This window comes from Passer domesticus, chromosome 9 (assembly GCF_036417665.1).
Source record: "Passer domesticus isolate bPasDom1 chromosome 9, bPasDom1.hap1, whole genome shotgun sequence".
In the NCBI taxonomy this organism is placed as follows: Eukaryota; Metazoa; Chordata; class Aves; order Passeriformes; family Passeridae; genus Passer; species Passer domesticus.
In genome coordinates this window covers 34,135,957-34,150,124 of record NC_087482.1, presented here as the reverse complement: position 1 = coordinate 34,150,124, position 14,168 = coordinate 34,135,957, and the positions used below count along the sequence as shown (strand labels likewise).

General features: G+C 37.9%; 1 protein-coding gene across 7 annotated transcripts in view; it reads left to right on the top strand.

Moving 5' to 3' along the window:
- The window catches only part of ARHGEF3 (Rho guanine nucleotide exchange factor 3), a 110,124-nt gene that overhangs the window by 26,929 nt on the left and 69,027 nt on the right, over positions 1 to 14,168 (top strand). For all 7 annotated transcript variants that reach the window (XM_064432596.1, XM_064432600.1, XM_064432594.1 and 4 more), the window contains one exon: positions 11,229 to 11,295. In XM_064432596.1, coding sequence (XP_064288666.1) covers positions 11,229 to 11,295 — 67 coding nt within the window. The remainder of the gene's footprint in view (positions 1 to 11,228; positions 11,296 to 14,168) is intronic.

Here is a 14,168-nt window from a genome sequence, read left to right as displayed (position 1 = left end):
GAAATGACACGTCACTGTGCTCTTAGTCTTGCCAGCAACTTTTGAACTCATTGCCTAGTTTTATTTTTTAGAAGATACAAAAAAATGCCAGAGCAAATGAGCTGCAGTTTTAGCAGAAGTGTGTGGCTGAGGTGAGAGGTGCTGGTGAGGGCGGCCCCCACAGAGCGTGGCCATTCGCGTCCTCGGTGCAGAGCAGCAGCACAAGTGCTGCCCTGTCATGGCAGGGGTCATGGAGGTGGTCATGCTGAGGTGTGGGACACAACCTGGGGCTGCTGCTGCTGGAAGGACATTCCTCAGCTGCCCCAGCACAGTGTGCCTGCAGCAGGATGTGGGGTTCTGCTGTCACCGTGCGTGCTCAGTGCCAAACCTCTGATCTTCAGCTCTGGCTGTGACCATGAGGTCACGTCTCACCCTGTGCTGTGGGAGTGCTGCTTCACCTCATTCTGGTGCCACCTCGGTCTCTTGGCAGTAAGAAAGCAGCTTTTATCTTCAATCTTTACCCTGAACAAAGAGCCCTTAGTGTAACATCAGAATTGCAAACTTGTCCTTCTTACTGTGCCACTTCTCCTGAGTGATTGACTCGTGTCTCTTCTTTCTGGGTTTGAGGTTGTCAGGGTTGGGGGATCTGCCTGGAGGGCTCTAGGATAACATTCTCAATGCATCCTGCAGCAGCCTGAAATCCTTGATGTGTGACCCCCACTTCAGTGGGAGGTGGGGAGAATATCAGCTGAAGTGAACTCTTTTCACATCAGTTGTTCATAAAACATTGTTTTTGATGCATTTGGAAATGAAAAATGCCTTCCTGAAAGCACAGATAGTGTTTTATTAATCAAGAGATATAATGTAAGTGATTGGAAAAAATCCAACAGCTTGGCTCCAGAAACATACTTGACCTATTGAAAAGGAGTAGGATCACTCTCTTAGGCTACCAACAGTAGTTCTGGTATCCATGACCATAAAGGAAGCGTTAAATACTTTTGCGTCATTGTTGATCAAATCAACATCTGTTTGATTTCTTCCCCTGTGGTTTGACTCTTACTTCAGCTGCTGTAATGACTGGCGATATTGTCCTTGTGTTCCAGTGCTTTCTGCATGGAGACTGAAAAAGCCTGTTCTTTTGTGTTTGTGACTGGGACCTTTTCAGTTTTCATAATGAAATATTTCAGTGCGTGTCTCTAATGTACCTCGTTGAAACCCAAATACATTAGCTAAATAAGAACCAAGATAAATGTGCTCTATTTTAAAGGCATGGCATTAAAAGTTTCAGAGGAAACATAACAGCAGAGTGTGTCTGGAAAAAAACCCCAAAAGATGATGGAAATAAAGAACAAAACTGTGTGTGCAGATGTGCAACCGCTACTAATTTCCTCCATTGGTGGCTCATCACTGTTCTGCTTTACAACAAAATCCCATTTTGTGCCTCACTTCATGTGTTAATGCCTGGTTTTGCAGGGATTGTAATCAAGAAGGAAAGGAAAAAACATAGGAGTGTATGTATCCATAGAAATAATTTTTTTTTAATATATACTTATATATGCATCTTGGAAAAAAACCTAACTCCAGATATCTCCTACTGTAAAAATGCACTTTTTAAGGAATGTTCTTTGACCTGGGACAAAACATATCAAGAATTTAAGAGCCGTCACTGGTGTAATGTTATTTAAAATATAGGATTCTGGTAAGAAAATTATTTTAACAAGGTTTTCCTGTATGCTCTCATAAAATGGTCGTGGACTGAAATTAATGTAATTAATGTATTCATATTGAAGAGAGTAGAAAACCGAACTTGTTGCTGAAAAAAGTAGGTATAAGTGAGCATGTTTTGTCCTAAGTGGATATTTTGAATGGAGCTTTAATGGTACCACAGTTTGAGCAGGTCTGAGTCCATTGCATTCAGGGTTTCTATAGTAATTACTATGGCAACAGTGATGCAGAAAATGTTCCCACGGGAACCCAGCTGTGAATAATAACTAACTGAAAACATTTTGCTTTTGCATTTCGTGTTAAATGTCCCTTTAGTGAAAGTATGGGGGGGTTGCTTACTTAATAGGAAGTAATCCTCTTGCATAAACCCCACATATGTTGACAGGTGTGTCTCCTTTCAGAGTAGAAACACCTTTTCAGTGTATTGCTGAAGTATCCCAAAGACCAATGAAAAGTGTTACAAATGTAAGGTGGAAAATTTGGCACTGGCTTCAAATGCTCTATGTTGTAAAGAAACTTCTTCAGCCAAGTTTGTAGTATAAAATCTGCTCAGGAACTAAAACTTAGTTTTATCTTGGAGAATTATGTAAATCATTTACATATGACAAATACTGTTAATAAACACTGTCTTAGTAGCTTTCTGACCTCACTGTGCAGTAAAGGTCAGGATCACACAAGTCACACGGTAGAGGTCAGTATTTGTTGACTTCAGTGTCTATTTATAAATTTCCTTCAAAAACTCTTCTGCTTTTTTCAGAAATAAATTTTTCAGTGTTAAATATCCTGAAACTGTTTGTTGTTAAATCTAGCTGCTCTTGTACTTGTAAACTGGCCTTTGTGCATACAATTGCCTTGTTCATATTTATTTCACTTTCATTCAGAACAAAGGGAAAGCCAGTCTGGTGTTTATGATATGAATAAACTTTGAAACTTGAAAGCATTTCAGGGCTTGATTTGGTAGCTTCACTGTCATGGAGTAACACAAAATACGTTTGGTACTCTGGGGATCTGTGGCCTCAAAGAAAAGTTCTAACGAGTTATATGTATAAAAAAGGGAAACTAGTAAATATTGACAAGACTCTGGAAATTATTTTTGAGATCTACAAAAATATGTTAAAGCTGTATATGAATGAAGAGCACTTTGTTAAATATGAGGAGAAAGGAGTTTTCTAAGCCCTGGGGGCTGATAGTTGCTCTTAGAGTTATTTATGCAACTTAATAGGAATTACTGTGCAGATGGAAATGTGAGGAAATAGAGGTGAAATCACTATTTATTTGGGCCCCTGTGGTGTACAATCTGCTAGTAATGCAGGTGAAAGTCTTATAAGCAAAAATGTCTTTGTAAGTCTAAAAGCTTCATAGTTTGATCTTGATGACTTGTATCTATATATCACATGCTGATATCACGTGCATTACAGATAGTTCAACTGTGAGTCTCTTAAATATTTTGTTGCATTTATTGTACTTACTGGTTTTGGTCATCTAATAGATCGTAGGTGTTCTCTCCCAGGTTTTGTTGGATGCTTGTCCTTAAAACATCACTCAAAGGGAAAAAGATAAAGTATCATGATTTGGGATTAAAAAAAAAATTCTAAGTAAAATTTCTAGAAATGGCGAAAGGTTGAAAACATTGAAGCTTTATCCCTTAGGCTTGATGTAAATATTGCAACATCCCATGAGAGGTTTTGTTATTGATAATGTGATGAGGACAAGAGGAAATGACCTCAGGCTGCATCAAGGGAGGTTCAGATTAGACATCAGGAAGGATTTCTTCACTGAAAGGGTGATCAGCATTGGAACGGGCTGCCCAGGGATGGGGTGGAGTCACCATCCCTTCAGGAGCTCAGGAAAAGGCTGGATGTGACAGTGCTGTGGTTTGATTGACACGTGGTGGTCAGTGAAAGGCTGGACTTGATTATCTTGGAGGTATTTTGCAGCTTTAATGACTTTATTATTCCATTAATTTCTGACTTTCCCCCCCACTTCTTAATATTCTGTTCTTTATTTAACTGACAATGTGTGGGAGAATTTCTGCTGTAGTTACGCCATCATAAAATACTTGCTTGTATTCTGAGCAGGGCCCCAGGATGCTGCTGAATTTAATTTTTGGTGAGATTTTTATGTCCAAGTTATTGACCTGTGTGTGACAAAGTAGCTGAGTGGAATTTGCCATGTCAGCCTCCAATCCTTTAGGCATGCTGGAGGGTAGAACTAATGGAGACAGAAAATTGTGGTATAATTTGACTTTTCAAGAGAGGTAGTTACTGCATGCTGAAGATAAGTCATAGGCATGGCTGCATCCACTTGGAAAAGTTTAGTTTATTAGCTCTGGTGGTGACAGGCCTTTTACAATCTCAAGATAAGATGTTCTGGTCTGTCTGCGTAGAGATTGCAGGAGTGGTTCTTGTCACTCAGTGTGAAACCCTTCAAGCAAGAACAGTCTCGCTCAGTGAACCATTATGCCGAAAGTTAGTCCTCTATAGCTGATCACATTTAATAAAAACAGATTTCTTTCCTTGTCTGACTGGCTTAGTGCCATATCCTTGAGAGCAAGGTGTGAAAGGATCACACAGCTCTCTGAAAAGGTATGTAGGAGTGTTTTACTTTTTGACACAGAAAAGTGTCTAAATTGACTATAACGATCCTATACAACATTTCAGTTAAAAAGCTACATTTTTTGCCCGTTCAGGTGAAATGCAAGCTGTAGTGCAGAAAAATATCAAGTTGCAAATGAAGGATAAGGAACCAGCAGTACAAAAGTTTTAAAGTTGTCTATAGGATTGGCTTGCCTCCAGATGCTACTTGTTTTAAATACTGTTGCCTGCTTTTTTCAGTGCTTCTGATCTCTCTGAATGCCTGTTAGTGAATCACAGCTCCACAGGAACTCAAGTTTACCTTCAGAAAGAGCCAGATGAGATACATCCAAACCGAAAGGGCTTTCAGAACACACCCATTTCCTTTATCAAGAACATGATGTGGTGGTACTTGGATGGATTTTGACGGTGTTGGTAGGTTCTCTATGGTAGAGATGAAAATGCTGTTGGGGTGGGTTTTGAACAGCCAAGAAATCCCTTGTTTGATTTCTCTGTGTGGAAAACTTTTTTTTTTACCTAACCAGCAAATATCCAGTCTTGCTAACCTAAGTGGATTTCCCAGCGTTAGGTTCTAGTTTGAAAACAAAACAGCATTGTTTTCTTTGTAAAAGACTTGTTGTCTTTCCTTGAGCATGAGTGTTGTGAGGCTTTTGCCCCGAGGCTTGGCTTTTTCTGACTCTGATGATGGGGGCAGTTAAACCTTACCATCAGATCTTGTTTTTCCATGGACCAGAGGATCCTCTCTGGCTGTTGGGTGGAAATAAGCAAACATTTCTTTTGAATGAGCAGTTGTACTCCCTGTGAAAAATTCAGTGTGAGATACTCTGAGATACACAAGTGGGCTGAGGTAATGACTAAAAATTAACAAGCATTATTGCTGTTTTTTCTTCCAAATTTAATTGGAACAATACAGGAATATTTTTAGGCTGCATAGTCAAAGTAAAGGTGTGAATTATCTCTCTCATCTCAGCCTTTTATAATATTCATGAAACAGTGATATTTTTTAATAGAAACATAAACATAACAGCTGTACCTTTGTGTAACAGCAGAAAAATCCGGGTCCTCCTGTAGGCCAGAACCAGGGATTTCTCTCTCAGATGTGACCAGAGTTCATGTATATCAAGGAGGATGCTTTTATAGTCCTGTAAATTGATGGCATTTATTGCATCAACCTGCAATAATTAGAAATTAAGAAAGAATGTATTATTTCTTCAAAGCTTTAAATCAAGCTTGTTAGTCTTCAGAAGGTGAAATGTTACATCATGTGGAATAGATGAGTTATAGATTGGAAATTTGCTCTTCAGTTGGCCTTCAGATTTCTTTTTTTCATCTTTCATAAGGATGTTTTTAATTTTTGCAGGAAATGAATCAAATACAGAAATGAAAAAAAGTATTTTGTAGCTTCTTTGGGTTTTGTTAGGGCTATTTTATGGTAGGATGCATTGATTCACAGTATAAATAAACATGTTCTGCAGAAAGCATGGGAAAAGAGTAGGTGTGTGACAGCTCACTGCTACATGTACCTGCTTTGTCTCTGCAGCCACATTCACAGGGGCTGTTTTTCTTTCTTAATGCATTTATGCCAGTTCATGAGAGTAGGACAGTAAAAGATTATATTCACATCCAGGAAGTCAGCACAGCACCTGAAAATCAGTCATCAGTTCTTTTCCTTGGTATTTTTGTTTCTCTCAAGACATGAAGTGTTCAGTCTTGCTCTGCTGAGTGGCCTCCCCACCCCCAGTTACCCACTTGTGATGAGCTTCTGTCTGCAGGATGGGGCCCTGGCAAATCAAACATGCACCCAGTCCTAGTGACTTTGTCTTTAGCACGAAAAACCCATCAAATAAAGTCTCTGTATGAACTTAAATATTTTCTGAGTCAAATTCTGTTGTGTTAGATTTGCTTTACACTTCTGGAAAATAAATGGAATTTTCCACAATCGCAGTTTGGTGCCAAAATGCACAGGCTTAGTATAAAAGAGAAATAGTGTTTGAGATTACAAGTGGATGATTGAATGTTTTTTATTAAGTAGGTGAAAGCATGGGCTTTTTTCCTGCTTTTAAAATCAGTACCAAAGGTGCATTATTATCTGTTATTTAAATATCCGAGAAAATCCGTACTCAAAACTACTGTTCAAAGCTAAAATGTGCTTGCACATCTCAGGCTTCACCAGGTAAACCACTTGGACATTTTTTGTGCGTGGAATTTAGTATCACAACTATCCCAATGTATGAAAATAAAAATAAATGTGCTTTCTGACCAGTGTTTTAGTGTACATATTTGATAGGTTGAGCAGATGACATTGCAAAGACCAGATCTGAGCAGTAAGTACTATTTATTATTTAACAGTATCTTTGTAAAATATTCACAGCTGTAGTAACAGCCTTTATTTCTGCAGATTGAAAAGAAGTTTTAGTTAGCACAGTTTGTCTTCAAGTGGTTTGAGCTTTCATTATCTGAGTACTCATGTAGATTTGAAAAATGAGCTTTTATCTTTGAACGGATGTAGCAGCTGAATATTTTAAACAAAACACGCACAGTTTGGATATTCATATCTTAGAAATACTCTTGTAGTCAGTGATTCTGTGTGCAGATAGACTGGAAGATTAGATGAAGATGCAAAAGTTGCGTGAGCTTAATATAAACTGTTCACTGAACTTATCATCATGCTTCAAGGCAGATAAAACATTTTGTTAGTAACTGTAATAGAGATTTTTAAATATTGTCTGTATTTTAGTTTTTAGAATCCTTTATACACTTTTACCTACCAACTGTCATATAACTAAACTACAGCAAAGGTTGCAGAAAAAAGCTCCACTGATTTATTCTGAGAGGTGTGTTAATTTAGTATGTAAAAATATTTTTACAATATATGCACAGTGTGTGTGTGATGGAACTTAAACAGAAAACCCTGTACATCTTAAGGACAAAAGCATTTTGTTCCCTAGGCTACAAAACAGTGGTAGAAGCATCTTGGTGAAAGCAAGTGCCAGAGCACAGAGGGTATTACCAGTATCAGAAGTTCCTGCAGTAATAAAAGTTTTGTTTGGCAAAATTCTAGATTATTCTTACTGAACTGCAGGATCACTAGATATTAGCAGGTAAGCAAGTCAGTCATTCCCTGTTAAATGTTTCAAGGGGTCTAAGATATATTTGTGTTGCTAAGGAGTGAAGCTGCCATTTCCTGGCTTACCTTGCCAGTGCCGGAGCTGAAAGGTGAAATGGAGGATATGCAATTAAAACTTGTGCTGATGAGGAGGAGCAGTTTGACACTCTCACAAAGGGATGGGCTCAATGCTTAGTTTCTCCAGGGCTGCTTCTCCAAGGCTAAGACCCCACTTGTACTTTCCTCTCAGTGGAGGGACTTGGTTTCAGGTTTTATTCCCAAGGTAAACTCCCCATAGCCATCACCAAGCCAAGCTCAGATGCAGGGTTTGGAGTTCCTTTATATCCCCACCTTTTATTCTTTCCTTCTTAACACTGTGCTGCCCAGGAGAAAATATTTTGGTGCCTTTTAGCTAAATGAAAAGAGATCCACGTGTAAGAAAGGTCAAATGTTAGCAATTGCAGCTCTGAGACTCTCATAGAAAGTAACTTTAGGGAGGAACTCCTCCTCTCTGTCTCTGTGATCTCACCAGGATTTGGTCTGTGATAACACATTTGGTGCATTTCAAGATGTTAATCACAGTGCATTCAGTTATAGGAACCTCTCCCTTGACAGTTGAAAAATCCTTACTATGGTATCTGAATAATTTAATTTGGATTTATGTGCCTAAAAAGTCAGGTCTGCTCATTGTTTTTAATGCCCATTAACAGCTGCTTTTTTTTTTTCAAGCTAATGTTTTATTTTGTTCTATCTGCTACCTACTTATGCCAGTGATGATTTTTATTATTTGTCTTGTAAATTATTTTGTTACAAAACTAAGTACATCTAATACACTATTGGACCAGTATCCCTCCTACCAAAGTGTAGTATGTACTGGCTGTTGCAAAAATAGAGTTCTCTGCCAGTTTTGTATTTAAAATATCAAATAGTTATTTAGCATTTTAATAGTGTTATAACACAAGCTGTTTCTTAATTAGCTCATATTCTGCTGCACTTCAGAAAGGATTTATTCAGTAAACAGAATGATCTGAGGTAACAGTAGTAATGTGTTAGTAGGAAAAAAAGAGCAAAACATTAATTTAAAATGTGTTTGAAAAGGCTGCAATACTTTATTTCTTTTTCAGTACATTTTTCATTGATGTTGGCGGTGGGAAGACCAAGTGATCAAAATAACTTTAAGATAGTGAAGGACCAAACTCGAAACTGTAAATGAGGTCTTGCTTTTGATAGAACTAAATTTTGTCACTTGAGGTGCATTTGAGAATCAGAAGATTTATGGTAGTTCATTTTCATTTAGGGGTGTGATGGGCTGGAAAATGTTGGTTCAGAATGGTGATAGTAAACAATTTGCAAATATGTTTAATCTAGGTCATCCCTAGTTATGGGAACAGTGAGCTTTCTGAAGCAGTTTTTCAGGAGGATGACGGGATAGTTCTTCTGCAGTTCTAATAGCTCGGTGTGTTTGAAATGGGCTTGTTTGTACTGGGAAAGGAGACTTGGAACATTCACTGTGCTCCAGACTTCAAATGCCTCTGATGGAGTAGAAAATAGGGAATGCTTCAGTCTGGGTTTACAAGAGTGCTGTACACACTGGGTGGAAAAAAAAAAATTTGTGGAAATTTTGTTGTACCCTGATATCAGATTGGGTCAGCAGGTGATGGAGGAGCGTACAGTAACCTCCATATGCTTCTCTGACTTTTTAATTAGCTCCTTTTGGTAAAGCTATGTTGTTTGATTAGGCTGCTACATTTAATAATGCCACAGTAGCATTAAAAACAAGAGTTAACAGGTCATTGTGAATGATGGGGAGATTCATTCTTATAAAAATGAAGTAAGGCTCTTGATTGATAAGAGGGAAGAGGATACCTATTGCAAAATGTAAATTTGATGTGTTTGCTCTTTATAAAGACTGTCTGTTTTTGTGTAGTCTGGGTTACTGTCAGTGAATGGCAAAGTCACAGATTGATGATAACAATTGCTTAGTCATCCTTCTTCTGATGGATGGACTTTAGTTGAGTGTAGATGGATGATGTGACAAATTTATTGCTTATTACAGAGTTCTCAATTCTTATTACAGAATGATTGGTGGGTTAGATAATTTTTAATGAAGTAATTAATTTCCCTTGAGATATTGTCTAAACTGTCATAAACTGAAGTGGAAATATCTTTTGCTTCCTCTGCATTCATCTTAGTATAGAACTAGTGCAGTTCTTAACAAAATGGGACAATAAATGCACAGACAGCATTGAAGTATAAGATAAAAATGATGACATGTAAGTTCAAACATATATCTTTTTAAAAATCATTAAGGAACACAACTTTATAGAAAGCTCACAGTATTTTCTGAAAAACCTGACCAGTTTCCAGTGTGAGATCACCTGTAAATGAAAAGGTGCAAAACACCATTAGGACAATTGATAATCTATGTAACTTGCTCTTATTTATCACATTCTTCTCTTTTTATAATGTTTACTGTTCCGGTGAGGCTTTTATGTTGGAAATTCAATTTCACAATATTTTAACTTGGAAAGCTGTAGTGGAGGATTTATTAGTGGGACAGTTTTTAACACTAAAGTCTCTCGTGTGTGCTGCCTTGTGCTTTTTAATGACTTTACCAGTGCACTTCAATATTAATATTTTTTCTGTTGGCAGGCTGGTACAGCAAAAAACTAAGATGATTTACATCTCAACCTTTGATGTTACAAAATTTAATTGTCATGATGATAATTGTTTGAATTATGCTGGCATCTAAAAATGTTTACTGTGATCACAATACTATTGTGTTTTAATCAACATGAAAACAAAAATGTTCATACACCAAATATTTTACACCAAAAAATAGAAGACAGAAGAAAAAGACAGTGGAAACCATTGCTATCCTGATTGATATGAAAACACCATATGAAAAAAAATATGGTGTGTTGGAGTCCTTCAGGAACTCTAAGCAGCAGGAAGAACTTGTGTGTTAGTTCAGTGCTTTAACATTGTGTTATTGTTGGATGGTGAAATTTGACAAGCAGCCATTTAATTTGCTGGTTTTTAACCAAGTTTTTGTGTTCCTGTTACTATTTGTGGTCGCTTCTGTAACGTGTCTAATTGCAAGGTTGGAGTCGCAGTGTGCTCAGCACTTGGGTCCTGCTGCCAAGCCATGTGTGGGTCTGGTCAGCTTCAGCAGGTCCCTCGAGCTTTGATCTGACTTCATGTGTAAAATCTCAGCAATGTTTGCCTACCTTTGTGAACTAATTGAGGATCTTACTGGTAAAAAGCAGTCATTAGGAGAGAAGTGGGCCATGTTATGGTTACTTTTCAGAAATAATTGTCCGCTGTTAATTATAGGGTAGGATAAAGAATGTTGGAAGGAGTAAAAGCAGAAGTCAGCTTCTAGTTTTTAGCGTCACACAAGAGGCTAGCTTGCTGTTTTACAGCTTTGTGTGGCTCCACTGTCAGGATTAAAGGCTCTGAAATGTCCCCCTCCAGTCCAGCTGCACCATCTTGCATCACGTGCCGTAATTGCAGCTTCACAGACTGTTTGGGTCAGGGCTGTCTCTGCTGAAAATCAGTGGGAGGAATAAGTTGCTGTCAGACGTCGAGTCAGAGCATCTCTGAACGCTTGAAAGACTGCCATGTCCCTTAGTGCTCAATTTGAATTAAAACATGTAACTACACTGAAGACAGAAACCTGTCAGAGGTACAGCCAAGGATGTTTAAGTCTCTTAGTACTTGAAGCATGTGTTTTTCTTTTCTCCCTCTATTGTTATTCTGTTACTGAGATAGAAAATATGCAAGTTGAAAACGTAAACACTTTTCTTTGTCTCATCTTGCAGGCCGAAACAGCAGCAACAGAATAATTTTTCCTTGTTTTCTTCCACCAAGGGCTGGAATTTCAGAGGGGTAAGTTTCATATTGTTTTTCTCAGGGTATGATATTCCCTCCTGCTCCATTCCATTGCAGTGTAACTTTGTAGTTAAACCATGATCTGTTAGGACTAAAATCATGGCCAACAATTCGACTGGAACTTTTAATTTTGTACTCTCCCTAAAAGGTTTTATAAAAATGTCAGCTTTTTTTAATGTGTTTGATTATATTATTCTGAGGGGTGCAGGACATAATCATACTGTACATTAACCTACTTTAAATTAAAAAAAATATGGTGTGTTTTCATATCTGAAAATAATGAAAACTGGACTGATACAGTTTAATTCTAATGTAGATATTTGTAAAGTTATTACAAGTTTGCATATGTGAATTTTGCAGAAGTACAATTAAATCATAACAAAAATTATGTGGATCTCTTACAAGGCAGAAGGGAATTGGTTTTATTTCTATTTGCTTGGCTGAATAAGGAAACGTGGAAGCTTGTGTGTTCCCAATGAAACGGATTGAAAAGATACATGAAAAAGCAGTGCAAGTAAAAATCACTTAAAAATCTTTATATTTGCTGGTGGTATCAGGAGCTTTTCTTCTTGTCCTCTTCAGGTTTCAGAGGTGGCTTCTTAGTAGGTTAATTTGTTCAGAGTCAGCCTTGTCATCCCCTCTCTGTCCCATATGGCCTGTGAGCCCTTCTACATCATTGGTGTAAAACTTCACGTGATGGTGGTGTTGTGGCAGTGGTGTGTTTGCCATGTGTGTAAGTGCTGGAGCCTGGGACACAGTCCAGGAGAAGTCACTGCATGTTGTATCTAAGTCATTTTGGTTAAAGAAAAGGCTTCTCTGCCTTGCAGACTTCTTTTAGTATAACAAACACTAAATTACCATTGCCAGTAATGTGGACTGACTTGTATTTGGGAGACCATATAAATTTGTTTCCTCTGAGCTTCTTCCAACAAAATAATTAAGTAGACAAAATAATGCTTTGCTGAAAGAGTAAATGGCATTGATGGATTTACTGATCTGTGTTGTTCATAATATGGTAAACTTAAATAAACCAAAACTGTTTTTCACTGACTTCTGCATTCTAATTTGGTGTTTTAAGTAGAGCATCCACTGTTGTTTACTGTGAGCTTTTTATTGTCACTGTTTCTTGTTTCACACCAGGGTGAAATTGTCGGTGAGACTGAGAAAATGGTTCCCTCACAATGGCATGGTCAAGAATGTAGGCAAAATACCAACAACCTCTAAGCTGTATATTAATTCAGAACCAGTATAAAAATAAAATTTACTCTAGTGTTTCCCTCAGTTCTCTCCTAGCTATGCTGGAAAAGTAATTGTAGAAGAATGTGGGTATGAAAATAGTGGGAAGAGTACTGTAAGTATGAGTTGTAGCTGAAGAAACAGTGATCCCAAGTTGAGAGCAGTAGCTCACTGAAGTGAAGGCATAGGGCTGGTTTCACAGTGGCACTGTGAGGTCTGCAGGTGGAGTGAGCTGTGCACAAAGAATGGAAAACTGGGGAGTGAAATCCTTCAGAATCAAGAACCTGGAAGCAGATAGGAATAGTAGTATTAAGAGAGGAAACAGGCAACAAGTTAATGGATCTTCAGACTCCTTCCTTCATGTGTAGAAATGATCTGTGGCAGGTGGCTGCCACCTTATCTTTAAGGAGACTTACGAGATAGCAACACAGATATCAAGGTCTACAGCTGCAATATTTCATACAGTGCATAGTAGGCAACTGCAGTTAATTGTTAGACACAAATGGCTGCATCAAGGGAAGAACCTGTTTGAGTTGTTCACTTGGTCTGATTGGATGGTGAAGCCAAGATAGCTGAGTGCTGGAAAAGAGAGAGCTAAGTGTCTGTTGATATTTGCATTGTGTGAGCATTAATTTTATTTTGATGGATGGAAAAATTGTGTTATGAAAAGCCCAGTGAGCAGACTTGAAGTCACACAGATTTTCATAGAGATGGTGATAGATAATAGGTTGGCTTTGATGTCTTCTTTCACACAGGACTAAAACCTTACTGGCTAAAATAACTAGGTTAATGTTGACAGTGGAGCAGCGCCACAGCTGAGTATAACAAACACAACTCTGGAGCTGACTTATTCATGGCTTTGTTTTTTTTAACTTCCCTTTCTGTTATTACAGACTGTAATACAGGATCATTTCAACAGTCACAAATAATAATAAAGAATAAAGTGATTAGCACAGAATTGCAACATCGTGTGCATCTCCCTGTCCTTGCTTTGCAGTCAGTTCACTCAGTTGAAATGTCTCAGTATCATGCTGATAAAAGGACATGTTAAAGAAACCTGGAAAATACACCAAGGTAAACCTCAGAGTAAGATAAGGAAGGCCCGGATGTGACACATTTACCAAAGAAACTCCTCTGCACTTCTTTTCCTTACTTAAATTTATCAGAAGAAGCTGATTTCCATCTTGAGCAGCTCTTGAGTTCCATGGTTAGAGATCATGTTCAACTCTCTCAATGGGGATTTTCATGTCAAAATGACATCATATTTCTGTCATTTTTATATAGTGGTAGCATTGACTTCAAGAATTTTGGGCAGTGTTTAGATATCTGGGAGAAAGGAGTTAATGAATTTTTTTAAACTGAATTTACCAAACCTGGTTGAGATAAAATTTAGACTTGATGTTACAGAGCAGTGAAATCTTCTTGCTGTAAGCTCCTTCTGCATACACAGAAAGCATCAGGTTGATTTGGGGTTTGAAGAGATTTTTATAGTCAGGTATCTGGAAAATGGAGTATTATAAAGGGAAAGTACTTATAGTGACAACTGTCATTCCAGAGGAAGAAACAGAGACCCTGTGGAGATAAGAATATCCCATACTGGAGGAAACACCAGAATGTAGGAGATTAGGTGTTAG